The sequence below is a fragment of the Amphiura filiformis genome, chromosome 17, assembly GCF_039555335.1.
Source record: "Amphiura filiformis chromosome 17, Afil_fr2py, whole genome shotgun sequence".
In the NCBI taxonomy this organism is placed as follows: domain Eukaryota; kingdom Metazoa; phylum Echinodermata; class Ophiuroidea; order Amphilepidida; family Amphiuridae; genus Amphiura; species Amphiura filiformis.
The window spans coordinates 19,489,823-19,515,655 of record NC_092644.1 but is presented as its reverse complement, the minus strand read 5'-3'; the positions used below and the strand labels follow the sequence as shown (position 1 = coordinate 19,515,655).

The window sequence follows — 25,833 nt, the reverse complement described above, 5'->3', positions numbered from 1 at the left end:
GCAATCAAAACAATGGCGGAGTTTTTCAATTTCGCGCAAAATTTGTTGATTGAAAAACAAAGTTAAATTAGAAAAGTCTCGAAGCAAGTTTTGCCGATTCGATGGAGCATTTAGTTTAGAAAAATCTTGCAGAAGTGATCGGTTGATTGCAATTGCGCACTTTATCAGAAAAATCATGCTACATTCCAAAGCGACACCCGCTGTTGTACAGCACAATTTTGTGCAGGCAAACGGATTCAAAAGTCCACGACCAACACCAAAGTTCTTTCCAGAGGAAAATAAATTTTCACAAAAGAAGGTAGGGCTGTAATAATGATTATATTTATAGTACATTGGTTCACTTTAAGTTTGGTGACTGATGTCAATGCTTTTTTGAAATGCTTGTGCTGCAAGCTGCTTGTTTTTTACGAAATATATATTTTATTACGACATTTACGTCATTTGTACGTCGTGGCAGTGCGTCTGGCATGCTGGCACTGCTTGTGCGTGCAGAGCACGCGCCCGTATATCTGTGTCATCATTCATGGTCATGCATGTGTACGCTCAGCTGTTGCATTGAGCTCTGTGTGCGTGTCATGATATTAATAGGGTTTCCGCGGTGTAGCACGGCGCGTTGTGCGGCCGCGGGGAGCGACGCGGTGAGCATTTGCGTTTGATTTGGAGGAAGAGCTGCGCGAGGGGGAAGGAAGAAAATAATAAGAGGGAAATTCAAAAAGAGGAGATGGAGAGAGGAATAAAGGACTCTTAAGAATTATTAATGATGGTGTGATTTTTTTGATGTCGAAGACTAAAGAAAAACTATAACATTTCCTAGTTTCATAGAGAAAAGCCGGCAAGCACGTAACATGGTGGCAGCGGTGGGAGTGTCATGATATTATTAATAGGGTTTCCGCGGTGTAACGCGGCGCGTTGTGCGGGGAGCGACGCGGTGAGCATTTGCGTTTGATTTGGAGGAAGAGCTGCGCGAGGGGGAAGGAAGAAAATAATAATAAGAGGGAAATTCAAAAAGAGGAGATGGAGAGAGGAATAAAGGACTCTTAAGAATTATTAATGATGGTGTGATTTTTTGATGTCGAAGACTAAAGAAAAACTATAACATTTCCTAGTTTCATAGAGAAAAGCCGGCAAGCACGTAACAGTGCGATTAACTTTACATGCGCAATCCAATCCGCATCATGGCGCATGTTTGATCAATCCAGCTGATGATGATGACGACGCGATGCGATGGATATGACAGACAGGAAAGAACGCTGAGCTAGCTCAAAACGTGTCAGAATCGGTGAAGCATGACAGTATGACACCATGTTATGGAAATTGGGAAATAAAAGTTCGATCATGACGGGTCGCCGTTTCGAATGCGGCCAGATGCACCATGGTTTTTTTGTTTGTCTCTTTTTTTTCAAGGACAACGTTTAGGTGTGCTGGTAGTTCCAGTAACTGTAACTCAGTAATCTGTATTTAACATTATGACATTATCTGATTACTGATCCATAGATGTCATTATGTTTATACGGATTCAGGTCCATAGCTAGCTATGTCGTTATGTTTATGATCATGTGATAAAGACTGAAGTCTTGCTGGCAGGACTATATGTGTGCTGGCTGCTCTGGTAAAGATTAAAATCTGTTCATCATCCTATCAACCACGGGTGAAAATATAAAGTGCATTCAGAGCTAGGACAACAGCAGAAAGTAAACTCTAGATGTCCGGAAGAATTTCTTGCTAGAGTTTATTTTTCAGAGCAAACTGGAGAATGGGGGTGAAGGCAAGCAGTTTGGCACCCAGAAACTCTGAAATATGGCCCCTGGTTCCAACCCAATTTTAGTGGAACAGGGGACAATTTTCTCAAAAAAGTGAAAACTGACCCCCTGGAATGGATACTGAACCAAAATTATATCAAATTCAAAGTAACTATAGTTCTTTATGTTACCGGTACTCATCCAGCATGGCAGCACATCTTTATTTTTATTGGCCATTTGATGATTGGAAATGGCCCCTGGTTCCGTATCTAGGTAAAATAAGTAATTCTTGGCCAAGCCCGAACATACCTGCGTCCATGTAGCGTACTAAGCGTGTAGTCTGTGTACGCAATGTAACATGCTTTCTACATGTACTGTACCGCGCTACGAGCGTGTGTGTTTATCGCGGAGCCACAAGCGTTCCGATTGTTCCAGCTTGGCCAAGAATTACTTATTTTACCTATAGTTAAATTTGTTCAACAAGTTGCCATTTTTATGTAAAAGTAGCTCCTGGTCCATCATTCCTTATTTTCACCCGGGTAAGGGCTGTGCAATAAGGGGGGGGGGGCAAGCAATTTTAGCAAGCCGAGAGGGGGGGGCGAATTTTGGCACGCATTCATGGGGCGCCTTTTAATAAAACGCTCTAAAATGGCTTGGGTAAACAGTACGGAAACGCTTAAATATGCAAATTTTCCTGCTCGCTACGCTCGCAACATACATGTACTAGACCATTTAAGGTTTGCAATTTGGGATCCCAAAATTTTGGCATGTTCAAGGGGGGGGGCCGAGAGGGGGGGCAAGCGATTTTTAGCGAGCCGTTTGGAAATTTTACCCCCCCCCCCCCTCATAATTATTGCACAGCCCCTACATGTAAGTGGCCACTGGTTCATCCAAAGTCACCCTTGGTTCACTCCAAATCTTGGTGAACCAGGGGCCACATTTTTGGCCAAAGTGGCCCCTGGTTCAAGCTCTCATATTTTCACACTTGCTATCAACCCAGAGAACATAGTATATAATTATAGTATAGACTATATAGTAGGCCTACGGTATATAATTTTAAACTCGGTATGTTATGAATATGTTTGTAAAATTACAATGTTCATTAATTTTGTGTTTAATATAATTTTCACAATTTCAGTATCGATCGGCAGACTACACAACTATAAGAAGAGAGTCTCTAGTACCTCGTCCTCCCATCAAGAGTGCACCACCCATCAGTAGGCTGTTCCCAAACAAAGGCAGAGAAGATGAACTGCGTCCTAGAGAGGTTTCCTTCAGAAAATCATCTGGAATATTTTCAGCAGATACCAGCTGTATCCTTACGTTAATAAAACAAGTTCCCACCAAAAAGTACATGTATACATGTATTCTATTATACATGGGAGGAAGGGGGAAATGCACTCAAGTATATGTTTAATAGTGCAGCTTGACCACATTTTTTCACACCACCTTGAACAAGTTTCATCCTGCCAAAAAAATGCACCCTTTTTATAGCAACCCACCCCCCCCCCAAAAAATAAAAACCTTTTTGAACTCAATTGACATTATCTGTACACACATTTTAAAGTTGTCTATAGCTATTAAGGGATGCACCATTTGACTTCTGGAAGTTGAGATCGGGGCAAACGACAATTTTTATTTATTTTATTTTTTTCACTAGATAAATGCCCAGGAGTTATTTTAAAAACTTTTTCATGCATTATTTATACTCAGTTAGGTGGGGAAAGTTTTATTATTATTATTATTATTGGTAGTGGGGAAAGTTGGTAAAATGAGTATTAAATCTGTTCATCTGGATTTATTATTTTTTGATAGCGACAGTATCACGTCTCATCCAAGACGCATCATCAGGCTGACTGATCATGAACAGATTTAATACTCATTTAGTCATTTTACTATGTTTATCTACCTGGATGATTGAGAATATTCACACATTTGTGGGGAAAGTTGGTTTCTTTTTACTAGTGGTAGTGTGGACATTTTTTTCCTCATGTAGTGGGTTTTTTTTTTTCAAACACTTCCAGCCCCCACCCGGAACGTCCCTAGATAAGTTGACAGAGTTCAGAAAATCTACACTTCTTTTTGAAAATCAAGATTTGTTACAGTTGAATTTTTCTTAACCAAGTTCACACAGCACTTCTTCAGAGTCCAGCATATGACATGAAAAGGAGAGACTTGTATTTTGACCAGTGCTTCCAAATATTACAGAAGTTGGGAGAAGGAGCATTCGGAGAGGTGAGATTATTTTATTACCGGTATTTCAAACTTTAAAAACAGTTTTTCCAGCTCAGGGTTTGTGGTATCTGTGTTTTCAATCTGAAAATAATTTTGAAAAAAGTGTATTCAAAGCTAGGACAACAGTAAAGTAAACGGAAGAATTTCTTGCTAGAGTTCATTTTTCAGAGCAAACTGGAGAATGGGGGTGAAGGCAAGCAGTTTTGCTGACCAGAACATATTAAATCTGAATCTTAATTGTTGTTTTTGTTGAATGTCAACTGGTAGCATACTTATTTGTATCCATACATTTGTGACTTCTTAATTTCAGGTTTTTAAAGTTAGAAGTAAAGAAGATGGTCACCTATATGCCATCAAAAGATCACGAGATCGCTTCAAAGGAGAAGCTGACAAGTAAGTTGAAGATAAAGTTCTGCAGTAAGTCTACATGAAGAAGCAAATTAAATACTCATAGACTACCAATTTTTACATCCATAAAACATTGAATTAGGTGGCATTATCTTTCTTTTTTTCAGCCAGATATTCAACATTTATAAAAACTTTCAGTTTTCTGTAATATCTTGTGTGGTATGAATCATTTTGGTAACTGGTATTGGAAGGTAATGTGAATGTGATACTAACCATTTTGAAATTGAATTTTAGCCAGTTTTGTAAATGAATTAATGAAAAATGAAAACGCTGTACATTTCTGGCATACTAGGATGTTATTAAAAAACCTTATTATGCCTGGGTTGACAGCATAACATGCCCTGTCTTCAAAGGCTATTTCTTTTACACAACTATCAATTTATTTATTCCCATAAAACACCCATAAGGCACCCACCCAGCGACTTTACAACTTGAAATTATCAAGTTAATCCATTAATTATACTAACTCAATTAATTCCATTAAGATTACCTTCAGTGTAACCTAGTTCACCGGTTACCTAGTTAACCAGGGTTAGCTAGTTCTCTGGCATTACCAAGTTAACCCTGTTACCTAGTTAACCGGTTTAAACTAGTCCACCGGGGTTACATAATTACATTGTACCTAATTAACCGGGGTTACCTAGTTAACCGCTTATCTAGTTACAGGAATGTGATTTTTCCGCCGATTCGCGGAAATCCGCGGATTTGAGACCAAAATCCGACCCCCCTGAGATCAATGTAAATCCGTTGAGACATTTGGGGGGGGGGGGGGGAGGGCCCCCTGTAAGCTTTGAACATTGGCAAAGAGCATCTCTCTCTTTTTTAACGAACTTCTTGTTTCGGCCGTGTGCGCCGTGGTTGCCAAGTCGTAAGGCAAATACCTGCTGAAAAAAACACGCAAAAATTCGCCCAATGTGTTTTTCCTGCGAACATGAAAAGAAAAACTGCCGATTATTCATGAATTACTATTTTAAAAGTCGCCCAAAGAAACGCTATTGTAATTTTACTAACGATTTCTATGATTGGTCCATTGTGGCGTCACTTGCCGATATAAACCAATCACTGATAAGCTTGCATTCTATCAACATTGTTCGGCCATCTTTAATTTTGACAACTGATATTGCGTGATCGACAGGATTTGTTTATCGGTATTGAACCAAAATCAAGATGAAAACGCTTAAGAAAAATGACGCGAACGTCGGCGTAGTTGATAAAGATCTGAAAAACAAGTTCCGCTGGAGCTGGCTGGATCACGAAGTGAAAGTAATACATGTTAAAGATGGTCGCAAATTGATCTGTAAAATGGTATCAAAAAAATTGCTGTCGCCGGTAAAGCTTATTGCTCACTGTGCATTGTGTGTTGGGACATGATATCTTATGGATCCAAGGGAAGAATTGCTTTAACGGACCATCTAGAAACCCTCTGTAATAAGTAATAAGTGAGGTTAAGTATTTGATTTTCACTCATATTGTACTAAAAAGTGGTATTTTTTCATTCAAATTAAACATTTTGTCTTCATTTAGGCCTATGTGTCTTTTTTTCCTGTAAAATTGCTCTCCTGAGAGGGCCTCAATAGGGTTTTTACAGTGTAGAAGCCCTCTGGCTTAGGGGGCTCCGCCCCTGGACCCCACCAGGGGCCCTTAAGCGTGCCCCTGGACCCCCCGCCGTGAGGGGCGAGAGCTTCACTCGCTACGCTCGTTCCGCTTCGCAAGTTTCCTCCATTCTGGGAATTCCCTGATCACATGCCTGTAGTTATAATCGGTTTAAACTAGTTCACTGGGGTTAATCATGGTTACATAGTTAACCACTTATCTAGTTAGTCAACCCGTAAGAAAAAAGGTTTGGTCACAACAATGGTGAAACCATACAACTAAAATGTGATTTTTTTTTTGCTTGCCTAGAATAATTTCACCACAGTTTAATATTGTACAAACCTTGGCAAACATGTTCTTGCTTATTATTATATTTAGGAGGAGAAGATTAGAAGAAGTTAATAAACATGAATCTTTGTCCAAACACCCAAACTGTGTTGAGTTCCACAAAGCATGGGCTGAGAGGGGACATCTCTACATACAAACAGAACTATGCAAAATAAGGTGAGTGCAAATTACAACATAATGTTTACAGTGACAGCAATAGTGTAAAAATAGTGTTTTTGCTAATTCTGCACAAGGCCACACGGGTCAAAATGATGGGACATCAGGAAAGTGTTTATCTTTGCTCCTCCCCCACAGCTGATGTCTCATACACCACTGAATTGTGGGTAGAGTTCCGCAAAGCATGCATAAAGAATGGCTAAACCTGATATGGTTAAAGTAAGTCATAATAAAAAATAAAAATAAAGGCACTGTCGGTCTTTTGTTACATCAGAAAATCTTGGATTGGTCTGTCCGTACAGCAACATACAAATGACTGGAGTTTGGCCATTTTTCAGCAGCTCTTGTTTGTCAATTTTCATATTTAACAAAATATGAGAATTTGGTAGATGCATCCTTTACATTTAAGCTATTCCTGCAACTTTCAAATATCTTTTTGGGGATCACTGATTCACCTTAGAGAAGCCCAAGGAGAGATACCTGGTGGCATCATAAAATGTTGTATTTAAAACAGATGTTCGAGGCAACACACACATTGATTTAAGCAGGTTGCAAAATAAGGATTCTGAAGGGCACCATCTCAAGGCAATTTGAAAGGGCACATCTATTTTACAAGGCAATTATATGTTAAAGAATAGCAGCAATTAATAGGGCATCAAGGCAACCAGTTATTTTGCAGCCTGGATGTAAGTAGACCAATAAAAATCAGATACCTTAATTTTGTGTTACAGTTCTATTTTGTTTTCTTTTTTATATTCAGTCTCCTTGAGTTTGCTGAAGAGAATCATGATATTCCAGAGAGCATCGTGTGGGATTACCTTGTAGATCTGCTTCAGGTAAAGTATCTTACATTGTACTTCAACTGCTGTCAAATTAATTTTTTTCTGTTTGAATTCTACGAATCCCGAGAAACGTCCCTTCTGGCGGGGCATATTTTACACATAACATAATTTACTATTATCCGTTCTAAATCCAATGACACCACATGCATATTTTCTCAGGTAGGATTAGGACTATGCATACTGCAGTAACTGCACTTATTGTCCTTTTTCCTATACACGCAACACACAGACCTTGTAATTAGAGCGTGACCTCAAATTTGGAGCCCGTGTTGAAGGTATAGCCGACTAGCTAGTTAGCACTGTTGTATCAAATATACTTGCTCAAAATCTTAGAAACTCACATCACTGTGTAGGGAATTTTTTCTTTTGTAATATATATTTTCAATAAGAAATAACTATCATGATCATAGGCGGGGCGAGCGTTCCTGTGGACCGATGATATCTGAAAGTTTCTGATAATCTGTTTGTTAACATTAAAACAGATTTGTTACATGTATACTGTGAAGGTCAGATTCCATGCATTTACAATGATCTTACATGTTACCTTTGTTGCAGGGCTTGAAGCATCTCCATGATCAGAACTTTCTTCATCTGGATCTGAAACCTGAAAACATCTTCTTCTCCTTCTATGGTGTATGCAAAGTAGGGGACTTTGGACTCACAATTGAATTGAACAAGGTCAGCTAATAACCAGGGATGTAAATCTTCCAGAAATTACCGGATTTCTGGAAATTTGGCCCAAAAAATGTGAAAAAAAATTGTTGCATTTCCGGAATTGTATGATGATAATTTGTCATAAAAAGAGCAAAAAACAACAACAATGTTTTTGAGGAGGGGTGATACCTGTCAGCCTATTCCATGAACAAACCCCCCTAAATGTTCAATACCGCACGCAAGCCCAGATGGATTTTCAGGAAATGGATATGTTAGAACTGAAATTGAAAAAAAACCAAAAAAAACAACAACACAGGATCAAGATCATGCCTAGATACGATGAATTACATTACTTTGTGAAATAAGCTCCAGATATGTTGTATACCCGGAGTCTTTTGCATGGGGGAAAGGCCTTAACATATTTGTGTTTTCCATTCTTTCTTTTTTACAACAGAGAGACTTAGGCGAGGCTCAGGAAGGAGACCCACAGTACCTCGCTCCTGAGCTGCTTCAAGGCAAATTTGGCAAACATGCTGATGTTTTCAGGTAAGCTTTATAATACTTTGCATGCTGGTCATAGGTTTCAACATAAAAAGTTTTGAGATATTTTCCCAAAATATCAAGAGCTATCTCAAGAACCACTACATATACTGGGCTTGATTGTACTCATTTTAATGCATTTTTCAGGCAGATTCCAAATATTGTCATCGGAATATCCAATTTCAAAAATTTCGATTTTTTTTTTTTTTTTTTTTTTTTTTTTTAAAAGAAATTTTGAACTTTTTTTGCCCTCAACACATGTGTGGAGAAGGTTAATAACTGTGTCTTGCTGATGCAGCAAAATAGCTGCCTTTTGGCACATACAGACATCGCAACTCTGACATGTGTTTTAATAATTCAGTACATTATTTTCAACATTATTTTAAAAATTCCAAAAGAGAAGGAGATGCATAAGCATTAGATCATTACAACGTTCCTGCTTTCTATCATCTCTTTCTCTGGCTTTTAAACTAACTGGGTTTTAATATTAACTGCACAACATTGCTGCAAAAAGTGGAAATGTGGTTAATTTTGGGTTTTTACTGGGGGGGGGGCAACAAAGGGCATTTATCCCCCCCTGTGGCGCTGACACTGTAAATAACAATAAACACTCAAAACATGAAATGTATCTTCTCCTGTTCATCTCTAACAATTCTTTGTCTTTTTGCATATTTTTTTCTTTACAGCTTAGGTATTACCATGTTAGAGTTAGCTTGTGATTTGGAGCTTCCCAGAAACGGTGCCCTCTGGCATCAACTCAGGAAAGGGGAAATCCCATGGGATATCTGCAAAAAAAGTAAGTCTAAGGCTTGATTTTTTTGGGGGAGGGGGTAAGAGATGCCAACTTTCCCACAAAGATTGACAATTCTTAGGAATGTATTTTTTTATATTTGAGAAAGTTGAAAATGTCCTCAATACAAAATTTCCCAAGAAGTCTAATTTCATTTTTATAATACCTCCACCTGAGGCATTGTGTTTCCTGGTTGAATGTTAGTATAGACTGTATCAAAATGATAAGTACCCATCAGTTTTGATGGTTATAGAAAAGGCTGCTTCTACCATATGCAACATTGGGTCTTCTTGAAATTACCATAATTTACAGTTATATGACTGTTTTTGACATTAATAAACAAATTATGTGGATTCAATGTTGCATTTTGATGTGGCAGTCATGTCCATATCACTGGAAACTGATGGGTACCAATCATTTTGATACAGCTTGTATGTCCGTTCGCCTTAGCTTCTGAGAACTGGCAAGACACATAGTGATGTCACTTGGTGGAGGGGTGGCAATTGGTGCTCTTCAAATTCTATTATATGGATGTGTCTCTCAAATATGCCAATTAGCGCTCATTTGTGTATTTCACTGAATTGGTCAGCAGGTGGTTGTAAACCCAGGCATGGTGGTTTGATTTTCATCTAAGGATTTATCATGATCAATGATCGCAACAAGTGACTTGTTTCTGTGAAATACATTGTACAAAGTGTGTATTTCTCAATATGTGTTGAGACCCCTGTCCGCCAATTTGTGATGCACCCAACCATATTTGAACATAGCTATGTAAAGACTTCTCCATATTTCGTTATGCTGTATATCAAATTCCATCGCAGATCTTTCATAATTGCCAATTCCTCCCTCTTAAATAAATATGCAGCATCAAAGACCTTAACCACTGTGGCATTTATATTTGTCTTTACCCTTGCAGACATCTCAGAAAGTCTAAAAGAAACCATCTCCCTGATGATGCATCCAGATTATCAAAAGCGTCCAACGGTAGACCAGCTTCTGAGCATGCCCAGTCTGAAGAGAGCGATTAGAGTAAGGCGCTGTAAAGTAGCAGTCAAGAAAGTGGTGAGTAGGTTGGCCCCATAGAGATTAGATCAAAGAGTACCGACTTCACCAAGTTTGCAAGTCGCTACTACCTCATCGTGCACCCAGCAAACTTCGACTTAAAGGGATCCATCGCTCGTCGCTTTTGCATTTTCATGGCAATAGCGATTGCAGACAACAATTATAATGTTCTAAATACCACAAAATTATTGCTTTGAATTAATTCAGCACCGAAAGTTAATAATTGAGAAAGGGAAATTAATTAGCAAAATAACAGATCCAGTTGGTTGTAAATGATTGGTTGATGCATTCACATGTCAAGCAATATCGCTCAAAAGTTCAGATTTCTTCAACTTGCAAAAGCGATGTTGTTTTTGTCTCAGCCATTGGTAGCTATTGATCAGCTTGACGATCTGAAAACTGAAGTAAGCACTGAGCATGCGTGAGAAATTCAGCTTAACACTCAAGCTTAAAGATGCAACTTATCGTTGAATCTCAGGCTTCTGTTGATAAATGGCACAAGCACAAGTTTGTGTGATAAACCAATATGGTGGAGTTACCATAGCATTAGACAATTCTGAGTTGGTACTCTTTGGGTCTAATGTCTTTGGGTAAAGCAGGGTTAGAATATTGTCATGAATCGGCAAATTATTGCTCACAACGATTCTCAGCAAAAGATTTTGTGTCATGTGACCAACAAGGTAAAATCAAAGAGTATCGGCTCCATCGTCTGCGTTTAAAATTGTTACGGTTGGTTGGGTAACGTTAATCAAACTTTTAAAACTATTTTTTACCCCTAATAGTGAAAGTCAGTTGTGTGGGTTTTTTTTCACATTGATTAATCAGTTGTTACTAAAACGCTACGGTATATGCTTCAGTCTGTCATTATAAACATTTCAGGGGACAGATTGATCCCCCTACCTTTTTTATATCTTAATCATTACCTAAATTAAACTCTCCCTTTGACCTGGTTGTTTCAACAAGATGAAGGTCTCTACTAGGTGTAATTCGAGACCAAATTCAAAGGACTAGTTTGCGTATGACATCAGATGCAAACTAGTCTTTTGAATTTTGTCTTTGATTATAGTAAATATTTGTGAATTGAGAAAGCAAAGTGACCTTCAATAATTTATGAACAAATTAACTCAAGTCATGTAAATGTTCGTCAGTTCTAAGTCTGGCAATATGAACCATTTCAGGGGACAGATATTTGAATATTAAACTCCCTCTTTGAGTTGTTTCAATAAGGTGAAGGTCTCTACTAGTTAGTAATACTGGCCACTAGTGATTGGTGAAGACACTAAAAGTGACCTTCAATAATTTCATTATAAAGTGATCGATTAACACAGAAATCATTGAAATGTGCTTCAGTGCCAAATCCGGCAATACAAACCATTTCAGGAGACAGATATTTGAATTTTGAATTCCCTCTATGGCCTGTTTTTGTTTTTGTTTTCAAAAAGGTGAAGGTGTCTACTAGGTAGTAGTAGTCCTGGCCGCTAGTGAATGGTGAAGACACTAAGAATGACCTTCAATCATTTCTTTACAAAATAATCGATTAACCAGAAATCATTGAAATGTGCTTTCAGTACTACGTCTGGCAATATGAACCATTTCTGGGGACAGATATTTGAATATTGGACTCTCAATATGTGACCCGGCAGCACAAACGAGCCGTAAATTCCCTAAATTGTATTCTGAGTTATGGTGTAAAATGTGTATGAAGGTCGTATTCATCGGTCACTTAAGCTGGCGCGACATCTGTCTATGGGTCAGTCCATGTCGAAACAGATTGAGTGTACACCCACCCTCTTGGATTTTGCTCTCCTTTGGCTCAGGGGTACCTTTCATGGATCCCTAGGTGAGGTCACAAGAAAAAAATTCAAATTCCGTTTCGTTTGCGAATGGCGGGCAATCAAAGTTTGGCGACCTCGACCAAAATTGTGAATTTAAGGGTCCAAATGACAAAGTGCTCTCTTTGAGGGGCACTTTCTTCTTAATTGAATCAGTTGTGATCCTCTTTTTGAATGTGGTCACTCACTGGCTGTGTCTGAAATACCTAATGCCAAAAAGATAGATTTGGATTTTTTCGTTTGGGATTTCAGAGGGGTCAAAATCAGCACTTCGTACTGTTCAATCAAATTATCTTGATTTTGAAGGACCCATGATAATGTCACAGTGCACTTATAGGTCCTAATTATGTTCAGAATGGATTAACCATATGCCAATGTCTATGAGCAATTCAAAAAAGAGAATTTCTAGACCCTACAGAATTTTAGGCCACCCTAAAGTGGTTCAGCCACAAATGGCACTTAAAATCGGCAAATTTTGACCCCTAATAACTTTAGGTGTACACCAGATATGAATTTCTAGTCTTTTGCATCTGAAAGAATGTAGTTTAATGTTACTAGGAACATAAGATTTGTTTTGTATTTTTGTGTTTTAGTATTAAGTTGGCGCTTTCAAAAATAGTCATTTTTGCCTAACATACCATGCATACAGGATACGGTACAAAATGCCAATTTTAGTATGATATTTTTTTATATTTTTGATCACTTTATAGCCATTTGTATTATTTATCCTGATATTTCAAGTTGCTCTTGAGTCAAGTAATAAGAAAAAACTACTTTCTAATCCTCTGTATGGATTTTTAAGGGGGTCAAAAATGCACTTCCTGGCAACGATGCACATGCAAAGTACAGGTTATGGGGGTCCAATTTTCAGAATGCTCCCAATTATGTCAAGTAATATATCAAATTACTCGTATGGTCATGAGGATTCCAAAATGTATAGTTTGTTATGTGTCAGACCTTTCAGGAGGGCGCTATGGCGAAAAATGTTCATAGGTCAATGACCTTTTTGAAAGTATCAAAACACAAAAATACAAAACAAATCTGATGTTCCTAGTAACATTAGACTACATTCTTTCAGATGCAAAAGACTAGAAATTCATATCTGGTGTACACCTAAGATTATTAGGTGTCAAAATTTGCCGATTTTATGCGCCATTTGTGGCTGAACCACTTTAGGGGGGCCTAAAATTCTGTAGGGTGTCTAGAAATGTCTCTTTTTTAATTGCTCATAGACATTGGCACATGGTTAATCCATTCTGAACATAATTAGGACCTATAAGTGCACTGTGGCATTATCATGGGTCCTTCAAAATCAAAGATAATTTGATTGAACAGTATGAAGTGCTGATTTTGACCCCTCTGAAATCCCAACGAAATTCAAATCAATCTTTTTGGCATTAGGCATTTCAGACACAGCCAGTGAGTGACCACATTCAAAAAGAGGGTCACAACTGATTTAATTAAGAAGAAAAATGCCTCTCAAAGAGAGCGCTTTGTCATTTGGACACCTTAAATTCCCAATTTTGGTCAAGGTCGCCAAACTTAGATGGCCCGCCATTCGAAACGAAATTGAATTTGAATTTTTTCTTGTGACTCACCTAGGGGTCCATGAAAGGTACCCCTGAGCCAAAGGAGAGCATAATCCAAGAGGGTGGGTGTACACTCAGTCTGTTTTGACATGGACTGACCCCTTATTTTTATAGTCACAACACCAATCAATAATCCTATTATTGAAGTGGATAATAAGCTTCTACCTTAGATGTCTATAGAACTTTTAATAGCTCTGGTCTTTGTTTGCTTTTGCTAAATCCTTTTCAAGTGGTGGGTTACCAGGCATTGTATTTTGTATAGGTATGCATAACCAACAATTAACAATGAGAGAACCTTCTTAAACCTCGTTGACTTGGGTATGATTTGAAATGACCGCCAATTATGACTGTTTGATATTTATTGCCAGCAATGTGGAAAAAGAGACACACGTAGAAACGAAAAAAGCTATAATTTTGTTGAAGGAGCAAAGTTTAACTAACCATAACCCCGCTTCTGGATATCGTTTGAAGTCAAATGATATACCATTTTTAAGTTTATGATGTTTATTTTTAAACATGAAATAAAACAAAATTGACCGGGGAGGAATTTACGGCTCATTCGCCGTGGACGGTCACATATGACCTGTTTTAGTTTCCTGTTTCCATAAGGTGAAAGTCTCTACTAGGTAGCTACTAGGTAGTAGACCTGGCAGCTAGTGTATGGTGATGTCAATAAGAGTGACCTTCAATAACTTTGTCAAAAAATAATTGATTAACCCAGAAATCATTGCAATGAGCTTTCAGTACTTAGTCGGCAATATGAACCACATCAGGGGACAGATTTTGAATCCCAGGTCATACTTAGCTCAGTCCCAAATAAGCAGTGCTCATTTCACTATGTATTCACCACTAACCTTTTATAGACTTAGAGTGCTAATGTCAGGGTCGGACTATTGCGTGATCGCATTATTTGTCCTGGAAATTGCATTTTAGACATCTATTGTGTTTTTTGACATCCAATGCACTTTTCAGAAAAATCTGAGGTGAGCTTCAAAGTGGCTAAAAATTGCACAACTCATGTCTCACTTTGGGGTTCAAATCATAGATTGTTATTTTAAAGAATTAAGTAAATCATATTTGTGATCGTCAACCACAATTAATGTAACTTTTTGAGATATTATACTCCTCAAAATAAGCTTTACAATGATATTTTACATGTCCCTGTTGTTTCTTTGCAAGGTAGTAAAAAATCAGTAAAATAGTTCAGAAATCCTTTGTTTTCTATTATTTTTTGAGAACTTTAATGGACCAGATCTCAAAACAAGCTCTGCCGACACTACATCTCATTCGTGGTGGATGCTTACATTTTTACATCAAAATGTACATAAGTATACAGATGCACTTTTGTCCCATATTTACTGATATATCAAATCATGACAACGCGCTATGCAATGGGCGTGGCAATTTTCAATTTTAGCCTGGAAATTGAACCAGAAGTAAGTTGAATGATTGAATATAATAAATATGAGATAAAGTTTTACTCTTTTTTTTTCATTGCAGTGGACTTCAGTGACATATGTATTTAGTTTCATCATTACCCTGCTGCTGAGATTATGGTTCCTGATAATTCCATCTCAACCCTCAGACATCATGAAATCACCGGAATTGCCCAAAGACCATGCAGTGAGGAGACCTTCGCATTGGGATCTGAGTTTTTCAGATGGTATGTTTTATGTCTGTTAGTTCTTAGCTGTTTGACACAGCTAATAGTAAGAGTGCTAAATTTCCAAAACATGGTCAGTCCACCCCATCCACCACAGGCCTAGAAAACTGGCAATATAGGAATGCCTCAATTTATGTATACCTCCCGCTTCCCAAAAAAGTGATTGAAAAAATACCCCCCCTGATTCAGTCAGTCACCAAATCCAAGATTTACACTGTTAAAAGGCCCTCTCAAACTGATCAGTATTATTGTATAATATATTAATGATTGATGTAAATTATACCTCTTTTCTGAAGTTCTAAGTAATTATCTCTTTCATAGATTATCTAATTACCTTTTAACAAAATGTGTGGTAGATTTACCTATTTAGATTTGTTTTTATAATACCATTTACCGATTTACAGTAATTCTCACTCGTTGTACATGATGATTGACAGCTGCATATCGGTAGTACAAAAAGGTGATTGCCTCACTTTTATTACACAGAGGTTGGTGCACAGCAAATTGTCCTCCAATCCTGACTGACCTACACATAAACAAACAGTGACCTGATGGCTGTGTACAAAGCAGGGGATTGCGACTGTGAACAGTTTTTGTCCTCAGAATCGGTATAGGCAGTTTGTACAGATTACGGCTGGCCTGTCTAAACCTTCCGACTTTGGATTATGGTGATTCTGCCTTCAGATACCCCACATATTTTATGTTTGTTTATGTGTGTAAATTCTGAATTTTTATTTTTTATTTAAATAATTTTCATATGATTGTTTTGACAGTGAGATCTCAAGAAGTGACATTTCCTGTGGGTTATTATGATGCCCTCTGACTAATAGTTCTTACTCCATCAAGTGAAGATTCAGCCCATAATTCTTGGTTTAATCTTATTTTGTCCATTGTCATTGTTGTTTTCAGATGATTGTTTTGACAGTGACATTTCCTGTAGGTCATTGGGCTGCCCTCTGACTAATAGTTCTTAAAGGGGCATTTTGTGATCCACAGCCTCATCCCCCACTTTTCTCAAAAAAAGTTGAGATTTTTATATCACTGGAAACCTCTGGCTACATAATGTTTATGTACAAAATATTTCTTGCAGATTAATTCGTTTTGCAAAGATATTGTGAAATTTGAATTTCGTTCTGGTGCACCAGAACGAAATTACAACGTATTGTCTATGGAGCAGTGTAATACACATAATCATGCATAACTCATAAGCGCAAAATCGGAATCAACTGAAATTTTGGGAATAGGCTTTTTTCATTGGATATGTACTGAAAAATGTCATAAAAAGAGGATGCTAGGATCACAAAATCCTCCTTTAATCCGTCCAGTGAAGATTTAAACCATAATTCTTGTTTTAGTCTTTTGTCCATTGTTGTTTTTAGATGATTGTTTTGACAGTGACATTTCCTGTAGGTCATTGGGCTGCCCTCTGACTAATAGTTCTTAATCTGTCCAGTGAAGATTTAAACCATAATTCTTGTTTTAGTCTTATTTTGTCTATTGTCATTGTTGTTTTCAGATGATAGTTTCGACAGTGACATTTCCTGTAGGTCATTGGGCTGCCCTCTGACTAATAGTTCTTAATCCGTCCAGTGAAGATTTAGCCCATAATTCTTGTTTTAGTCTTATTTTGTCCATTGTCGTTGTTGTTTTTAGATGATTGTTTTGACAGTGACATTTCCTGTAGGTCATTGGGCTGCCCTCTGACTAATAGTTCTTAATCCATCCAGTGAAGATTTAGCCCATAATTCTTGTTTTAGTCTTATTTTGTCCATTGTCGTTGTTGTTTTTAGATGATTGTTTTGACAGTGACATTTCCTGTAGGTCATTGGGCTGCCCTCTGATTATAGTGGGAATTCCAATTGAATGAACGCAGCTTTCAAAAGCTGTACTGGATACAACCGCCTTTGATATATCGCGTATTTCAAACTTCAACGCGAACGCACAACCTTGGATACAATGCTAACCAATCACGAGTGCGTTGGCATGGTTGGATTCACTACATGCGTTACTCACGCACAGCCATAAGCGCTGGCGTACATCGCGCTGTGTATGCAAAAATCGCCACGCTATTGAAAGCTGCGTTCATTCAATTGGAATTCTCACTATAATAGTTCTTATTCCATCCAGTGAAGATTTAAAACCCAGTTCTTGGTTTGAACTTATTTTGTCCGTTGTCATTTTCAGATGATATTTTTGACAGTGACATCTCGAGAAGTGATATTTCCCATGGGTCATTGGGCTGTCCTCTTGCTAATAGTACTTTCTCCAGTGAAGATGAAGGATTGAATCTAAATCACAGCGGAATGAAGCAAAATCACAGCAGATCAAAAAGGTTGGTATCAAATCAGAAAAGTTGAGAATTATAAAGATTCTCCCTGGATAAAACAAGAGCAGAATTTGCTTTAAAAAGTTGACCTTTTTCAGAGTCTTGATTAGCGACGTTGCAGACGTAGCTTGCGACACCATCACAGCGTCTTCATTCAGCGTAGTGATATTTACAATCCTCCGGTCATAAGTGGTCAAGTGTCAGCAGATCATTGTAGATCATCGTATTCGGCATCCCTGTTGCATCCCTGCCGGATACGACCTGCCCGCCATCAACAATGGTCTGCTGACACATGTGTGGTCATGTGACCGGATGATTGTAAACATTGCTGAATGTAGATGCCATGATAGTGTCGCAAGCTACGTCACTGCTAATCAAGACTCTGAAAAAGGTAACTTTTTAAACAAAATGTCAAAAATGACATGAGTCCAGTATCCACGCTGCTATTAATTAAACAAAGCTCAAGAAGGTTTCACTAAAAGTAAAGTGGAAACAGATGAAAAAATAAAAGTTAATAAAATGTATTATTTTGCATATGTGATGCAAGCAATGAGACCATAATTTTGGTGCCCATGAATGACAGTCCAATATGTCAGATTTGCAAAATGTTGACTTTTTTTTGTCATTCGCTTTAGAAGTATTTCAGATGCATATGCATTGGATAGTTTTAATTAACTTTCTTGAAATTGTGTTTTTGTCCCTCAATATACAGTCCTAGAAAAACTCCCAAGCCTAAGACGTTATTTCCTCCTAATTCTGCGATGAGATTGTGTAATCCCAGGAGCTCGTCACCGATAACCAAGGAAAAAGCTAAGTAAGTATACTCAGTGTCAGAGAAGTAAGCAAATAATTTCAAGAGCCGATCAAGCTCTTACGTCTGAAAATTTTGAGGCCCTCAAAATTTTTAGAGGCCCACTGTATTAGCAATATCTTATGATTTTACTACCAGGTTCCTATTGCTGCCCAGCTACTCTGTGGCTACTTACAGTACCAGTGCAGTACCAATCCAGTACCAGTGTGTGTACTGGACATGTGATTCTGGTGTGTGTACCCACACAAGTACTATATGCCGAAGAAGTGACGTCATAATCGGATTAACTGCCATAGCAATAGATGAATACAATTTTGAATAGACCGCCCTGCACTACAAGCAGATTGCACTAATCACCTGTGTATGTCAGCAAACATAGATTGAATACAATACCGCTCTTTTCAAAGAACTATACTTATCTTACAGGTGCGAGTGATCAGCCTTTCTTTGACATCTATGGTTCAATGCATCATACCGCGTGAAAGTTGTAGTGCAGGGCGGTATAGTCAAAATTGTACTCATCTATTGCTATGGTAGTTAATCCGATTAACTGCGACATTTCTACGGCGTATAGAGTACCAGTGAGGTAATTGGGCGGCAACAATAAGAATCTATTGGTGTTATTTACAGGTAGGCTAGAAAGTAGCCCAAATTTTCAAAGGCTCATAGGTCTACAAATCAATGGGCCCTTGATAATTTCCCTTGTTAATGCCTGAGGGTATGTCTTATTCCTAACATTGTTTATATTGTACAGTGGCTTGGATCAAGTCTTTTGTTACCGTATTTCGTCAAATAAACGCCCCCGGGGGCGTTACATTTTCCCAAGGGGGGCGTTTATTCAAGGTCAATTTTAGAACGATAATTCCCGTTAAAATCATTAGGTAAACTAAAAACAGAACTAGAAACACTGACTTCTGGTTCACTTCCGGGTTTCCAATCCAATTATTGACGTTATTATCGACCATGTGCGCAACTTGGTAAGCTTACTACACAAGATAGCATGGAAATATCGGCATTTTTGAAACATCTTGGCTGAAAAAAGTGGTGGGGCGTTTATTGGAGGGGGGGGGGACTATTTGACGAAATACGGTATTTGTCCAGACAGAACCAAGTATGCTAGATCTAATAAATGCATAAGGCCGAACAAAAAAAGAATATAATTATCTCAAAGTGCCTGCGCACATTCATTTTTCTTAGCCAGCATTTCAGTTGAAACGACAAATTTCCTCTTTTTTTTACTTTTTTTTTCTCCACTTTTTGAAATCATTTTGAAATATTTTGAAGAAAATTTACTTGATTTGATTATAGCTATAAAACAATTGATATTTGTACTTCAATGAACCAAACTTTTCGCTGTGTACTTTTGAACACTCGCAAATGACATCTTAATTCATTAAGTTTTAAAAAAATCTTTAAAAAAAGTCTTTAAAAAAAAACATGTTTTCCGCACTCTTTTTTGAAACTGTCAACAGTTTTGAGACATAGAATTTTTTTTTGTGGCCTTAGGTAATAATTATATGCTGCGCCAATAAAGTATCCTTACACTTTTTAATAGATGCACTAGCTAATCCTGCACATTATGACACCACATTGAATCCAATGTGACTTCAAGAAGCAAAGTTACAAGCACTTGATTAGACGAAGGTCCAGTTTTGAAAATGACAAACTGGCCTATTCAAAACTCCACAGATTCGACATCTGGTTTGAGAGTGGTGAATGGTTAATTTATGCGCTTGGCTATAATTTAAAGCAAAAGGAACAAAAGAAAATTGAAACAAAAGAACTGACAAATAAAAGTTATGAAAAGTACAGAGAAGTAAAAACTGAAATAAAAACTGCTTTAAATAACGCTTCATTGAAGAAACTGTGTTGTCTCTTTGTTTCGCTTGTTGGAATCTTTTTGCGCCTTGTATAGGCCAGTTTGTCACTTTTAAAACTGGACCTTCGTCTATTCAATTGCTTGTAACTTTACTTCCTGAGGTCACATTGGATTCAATGTGGTGTCATAATGTGCAGGATTAGATAGTGCATCTATTAAAAAACAAATTTAACCCATATTGTCCGGTTTTGAAATTGTGATTATTTTTCCAAGTGTAAGGATACTTTATTGGCGCAGTATAGTAACTCAATTTTTGTGGCGCCCTCTACGGAGGCGCCACAATATATATGCATGACTTTGTGAAAAGCTTCTAATTTCACTCTTGCTAGATTGACTTCGCAATTGTTTTGCTAAAATTATGCCCAGCTCAGAAATAAAACCACAATTTGCTTGGATTTTATTTTATTATTGTTTTCTGATATGCACGGATAAAATGGTGAGCGTATATTCTTTGTTTAAAATACAAAATTAGGATTTATAAAAACACCAAATAAATCCTGACCTTTGTATGAGTTCAACCAGTTTACCGTGTGCCTTAGAACCCGATAGACGGTGACATTTGACCATACACTAGGATCCACAACATGCTCATCTATCATGGGAACAGTTCTTAAACCCTAATACATTTGTACATTCATCCTTTGTACACAAACTCATACCGGTACTCTGCAACTTGAGGTCAAATTTTGCACTATGATTATGTAATTGAAGTTATTGGACTATGCCATTGGGATGAGACTCTTGTGGTCCATAGTGATAAGATCAATTAACGAGGCCTATTAAACTGATGGCTTTTGTTTGCTAATTACCATAGAATCTATATAGAGGTTATTGCCAAAGTTACAATATGGTGGCACAATTGGGCGGCAAACTGCATGCAAACAACACGACATATTAATTATACATGTTCTACATTGTTGTATTTGAAAACACTGACGACCAAAATGTACGTTAATGCCATGATTGGATCATGGAGGTAGTACTAGCTACTACCTCCATGATTGGATTAAGTAAATAACTAAATCCTGATATCTACCCAGCAATGTTTGCTTATCTTAATAAACTGTAGTGTAAAATGGTTCAAGACAGAAAAAGCAAACAGACAGAAATTAGAGAGTTGACAGGAAGTTGTAAGAGTTAAATTGTTATGGATATGATTGGTGTAAGCGCGAAAATGTTGAATGTCAGATCAAAGTCATCCGAGGTGAATTAAGTAATGTCAATCACAAATTGTTACAGGTCATTTGAGGTGGACTATGTTTATATTTGGATTGTCAGAACACCTTCCCCAATCAAACACATTTCTCTTGCATTTGATCATCTTCTACTCTTCCCTAGAAAAATCATTATAATACCAAATCTACACACCATGGAATTCACCATATCACGTCCAAGTTCACATTGGGCGCCACATTCCTTTTTTAAAGGAATTTTTATTACAAATGTTTGGATCATTTCATTTTACCAAACATTTTGGATTTTTGTTTGACAAAACCAAGTGAATATTTTATTCACTCCAATATTTCGTCCACACGTCGGAGGACTTCATCGGACATGACTGATATGGTCATCTGATCCACTTTCCCGGCAAACAAGTTTCTGATCCACAATCCGGTCTACGATCCACTTCTGATGTCTGCAAAAGAGACTAAGGAACACCGGAAACCACTCAAACTTGTTTGCCAGGAAAGTGGATCAGATGACCATATCAGTCATACTTGATGAAGTCCTCCGATGAGTAGGACGAAATATTGGAGTGAGTAAAATATTCACATTGTCAAACCAAAATTCAAAATGTTTATTTATTTAACAAACCTGATGAATCTATTCAACGAAATTTCATTAAACTATTTTTGATACAGGTTAAAACCAGGTGGAAGTCCAAATACAAGTGGGCTGTCAGATTTCTGCCATACACCCACCAAGAGTAGATTAGACTTCAGTAGTTCATTTGAGGAGGACGACGATGTAGAAGCTAACAATTCTAACTTACAACCCAAGAATCTTATGCAGGTTAGTCGGATTTGTAGATTTATAGCAGAGCCGTAGCCAGGGGGTGCGTCACTAGGTGGGTGTCGCCAGGGGGTGCGTGCCGCCCCCCGCAAATGTAAGAATATGCGAGCATAGCGAGACAAAAAATCTGATTTTTAAAGCTTTTTTGGTCAAAAAAGTTCAAATTTTGGGTAGAAAGTCCATTTTTCACAAAATTGCTCCTTCCCCCAGAAAAAGTCCACTTTTTCAAAATGAGCACCCCCCCCCCCCCAAAAAAATATCCTGGCTATCCATTATTTATCCTTGGCCCCGGTCGCCACAACATCTACAATCATCTACAACATCAACACTACCCCTGTGGAAGATTTTGGAACTATCTCCTACAGGGGGAGTATGTTTTTCAATGTTATTGGCCGTTAATCATTTTGAAACCCATACTACCCCTGTATCAATAGGTTTATCTAATAGTCGTCGTGAATATTTCAAATGGAAGTTACCCAATTGTCTATTCTATTCAATACTCATACTCCCTCTGTGGCAGACTTCTACAGGGGTAGTGTGGATTTTAAATGGAATAGCCCAATTGATATCATTTGCCTACCAACCGTTCCCTGTCTCTTTATTCCAATTACAGATGTTTCATGACTTCGACAGTGCTGGCTTGTAGCTGTTTCCACTGGATGAAGATAGTGACCAATATTACAAATGTTTAATATCTTGGGACAGGTCAAAGGTCAAAAGGTCAAGGACAGGTAAATTCTTGGATGAAATTTTCATGGTGATGATTCCAAAATGTGCCATATTCATCATGGTAGTTGCATATTAGATATCATGTTTAGACAGACTTGGATACGTAAAATGGGCTATTCCAGTTGAAATCCACACTACCCCTGTGGAAGATTTTGGAAACACCTTCCACAGAGGGAGCAAGTTTTTTAAAAGTAATATTGGTCAAAGTTAATCATATTGAAACCTATACTCCCACTTTTTTTTACTCCCACTGTGGAAGACTTGCGCTAAATCTTCCACAGGGGTAGTGTGGATTTGAAATGAAATAGCCCAATATCATATTTTGTCCAGGTCGTAACTGCGGACATCATTTTGAACCCTGGTGGGGGTAGTGGTTTTTGGTCCTGTCTCCATTCTAGTGTGAGACTAAGCAGGAACAGTGAACAAAGAAACACTAGAACATAAGAAGTAGTACAGCATATATTCACCGGCGGGGGTCATGGGATTGAAATTTGAATATAGCTGAAAGGTCTATCGCATGATGTTTTGCGGTACTATTATAGAACTGCACGTACCATAGAAATAAATTGCAACTCCATTTACAATCATGATTTCAACAGTTTGCTTCTTGAATATACTTATTTAATCATTGTATTAGTTTACTACTTCTATTAAAACTTCTATACGCCGCAGAAGTGATGTCTTAATCGCAATAACTACCATAGCAATAGATGAATACAATTTTTGAATAGATCGCTCTGCACTACAAGCAGGTTGCACTCATCACCTGTGTATGTCAGCAAACATAGATTGAATACAATACCGCTCTTTTCAAAGATACTTATCTTACAGGTGCGAGTGATCAGCCTTTCTTTGACATCTATGGTTCAATGCATCGGTACCGTGTGAATGTTGTAGTGGAGGGCGATATAGTCAAAATTGTATTCATCTATTGCTATGGTAGTTAATCCGATTAACTACGTCACTTCTACGGCGTATACCAATCAAAATTTGTGAGCTGCTGAGATAGGCAGTACTGGAAACATAATTATTGGGATGAGACAATTTTCATACTTACCTTTTTTTTGTGTCTGCATGTGAAGAGAGAGACATAAAAGAATTGAAAAAAATGTGTTTTGTTTAAGTTTATAGTAAGTGACAAAGCCATGCCCAATTGTTAGACTATTCCAGTTAAAATCCATACACCTCTTATGGGAGATATGCCTTACTCTTCCACACAGGGAGTGTGAATTTTAAATGGGATTACCTGAACAGGTGGTTCCATTTGAAATCCACACCCCCTGTATGGGAGATTAAGGTCATGTCTGCCATATGGATTTCACCTGGAATAGCCCATTAGGCCATTTATGTTGGTATTTGAACTGTCCTGATCCAAATTGTTAGCTTTGTGAAAAATCAAACCAGCTTGTGCAAGTTCAATATAAACCTTTTTTTGTTGTTGTTGTGAAAGCAAAAGAGAGAAAAACATTGCTTTTATTATTTTTTTTTTCTCCAATACCGTAAACGTTCGCCTAATGGCAAATTTCATGTACAAAAATAGAGAGCTCCCTCCTCTAAAAATCCCAACAAGAATTAAGGGTACATGTCCTTATTTGCTGGTGGGATTTTTTTATGGGAGGGCACTTCTGGTTTGTGTCTAAAATTCCAAGGAAGCCCATAGCGCCATTAGGCGAACGTTTACGGTATTTATTTTGTTGCAATTTATATTATGGTAAAGCACACAAAAGTGTATATGAGTTGTATGTGAATCAGTTAAGTTATTTGTTTAAGACAACATTATTTATAATTTATTATTTTTATAGAGTATGTATTATATTTTATTTATCAAATCTGATTTGGAATGTGTTATGCATGATGCATGTGAGAGAATTATATCAGAGTCAGGGACTATTAAAACGATTAAATTAGTAGTTTTATTGCCGATATCAGCAGAGAAATTATTTACATTCGTATGATGTTAAGTAGTAAATGAGTAACTGACATTCATTGTGAAATAATTGTGTGAATGAGAAGATCTTTAGCTTTGTTTTGTTGTTGAAAGGGGTTCAATTCTGCTGTTCTCCATCGTCTACTAACTCGTATCTGACGCATCTGTGTGGTTGTTAAATGGCGATGATGAACAATGGTGAAACATGATTGGATTCCTAAAAATGTACTGGTTCTTTTCACAAGAAAGAGTTACAACATGTCTCAAGATGTAATGCATCTTCTTAAGTTTAATATGATGGGTCAAATTCACACAAAAATTCACAAAAAATGTAATTGATATGCTGTGTAAGTAATAAGGGTTATACATGTAGCAGGAACCCATATTTACGTTACTACAAATAAAGCGTACTTTATGATGGGCTGCTTACAATTTGAGAAGTAAAAGCAGTGGTGGCATGAGGGAGCGGGGATGGGGGAAAGTGAAAGTAGTGGGGGGTCTAAAATCTCACAATTTTGCACATTGTCCCCTTAAGTAAATTTTGTATTACAGTGGTCTGTGCTGTGCGCCAAGCATAAACACGGAAGTGATAAACAATCATGCTGATCAATGGTCATGACAACAAGACGGTTGTCCTATTGGTCAACAGCACGTAGAAGGGGAGGAGACCTCGACAATTCTATGCAATTGCCGATCA

The 25,833-nt window shown here is 37.6% G+C and overlaps 1 protein-coding gene across 1 annotated transcript; it reads left to right on the top strand.

The window, feature by feature from the left end:
* Positions 1-12: 12 nt before the first annotated feature.
* On the top strand, positions 13-25,623 carry LOC140137035 (membrane-associated tyrosine- and threonine-specific cdc2-inhibitory kinase-like). The gene is made up of 17 exons (XM_072158695.1): positions 13-298; positions 2,878-3,052; positions 3,874-3,974; positions 4,285-4,367; positions 6,354-6,479; positions 7,240-7,315; positions 7,877-7,999; positions 8,430-8,521; positions 9,202-9,311; positions 10,222-10,367; positions 15,289-15,451; positions 16,361-16,387; positions 16,968-16,994; positions 17,636-17,783; positions 18,490-18,591; positions 22,330-22,480; positions 23,094-25,623. The coding sequence occupies exons 1-17, from the start codon at positions 176-178 to the stop codon at positions 23,124-23,126; spliced, it is 1,806 nt and encodes a 601-aa protein (XP_072014796.1). The 5' UTR covers positions 13-175; the 3' UTR covers positions 23,127-25,623.
* Positions 25,624-25,833: the final 210 nt, after the last annotated feature.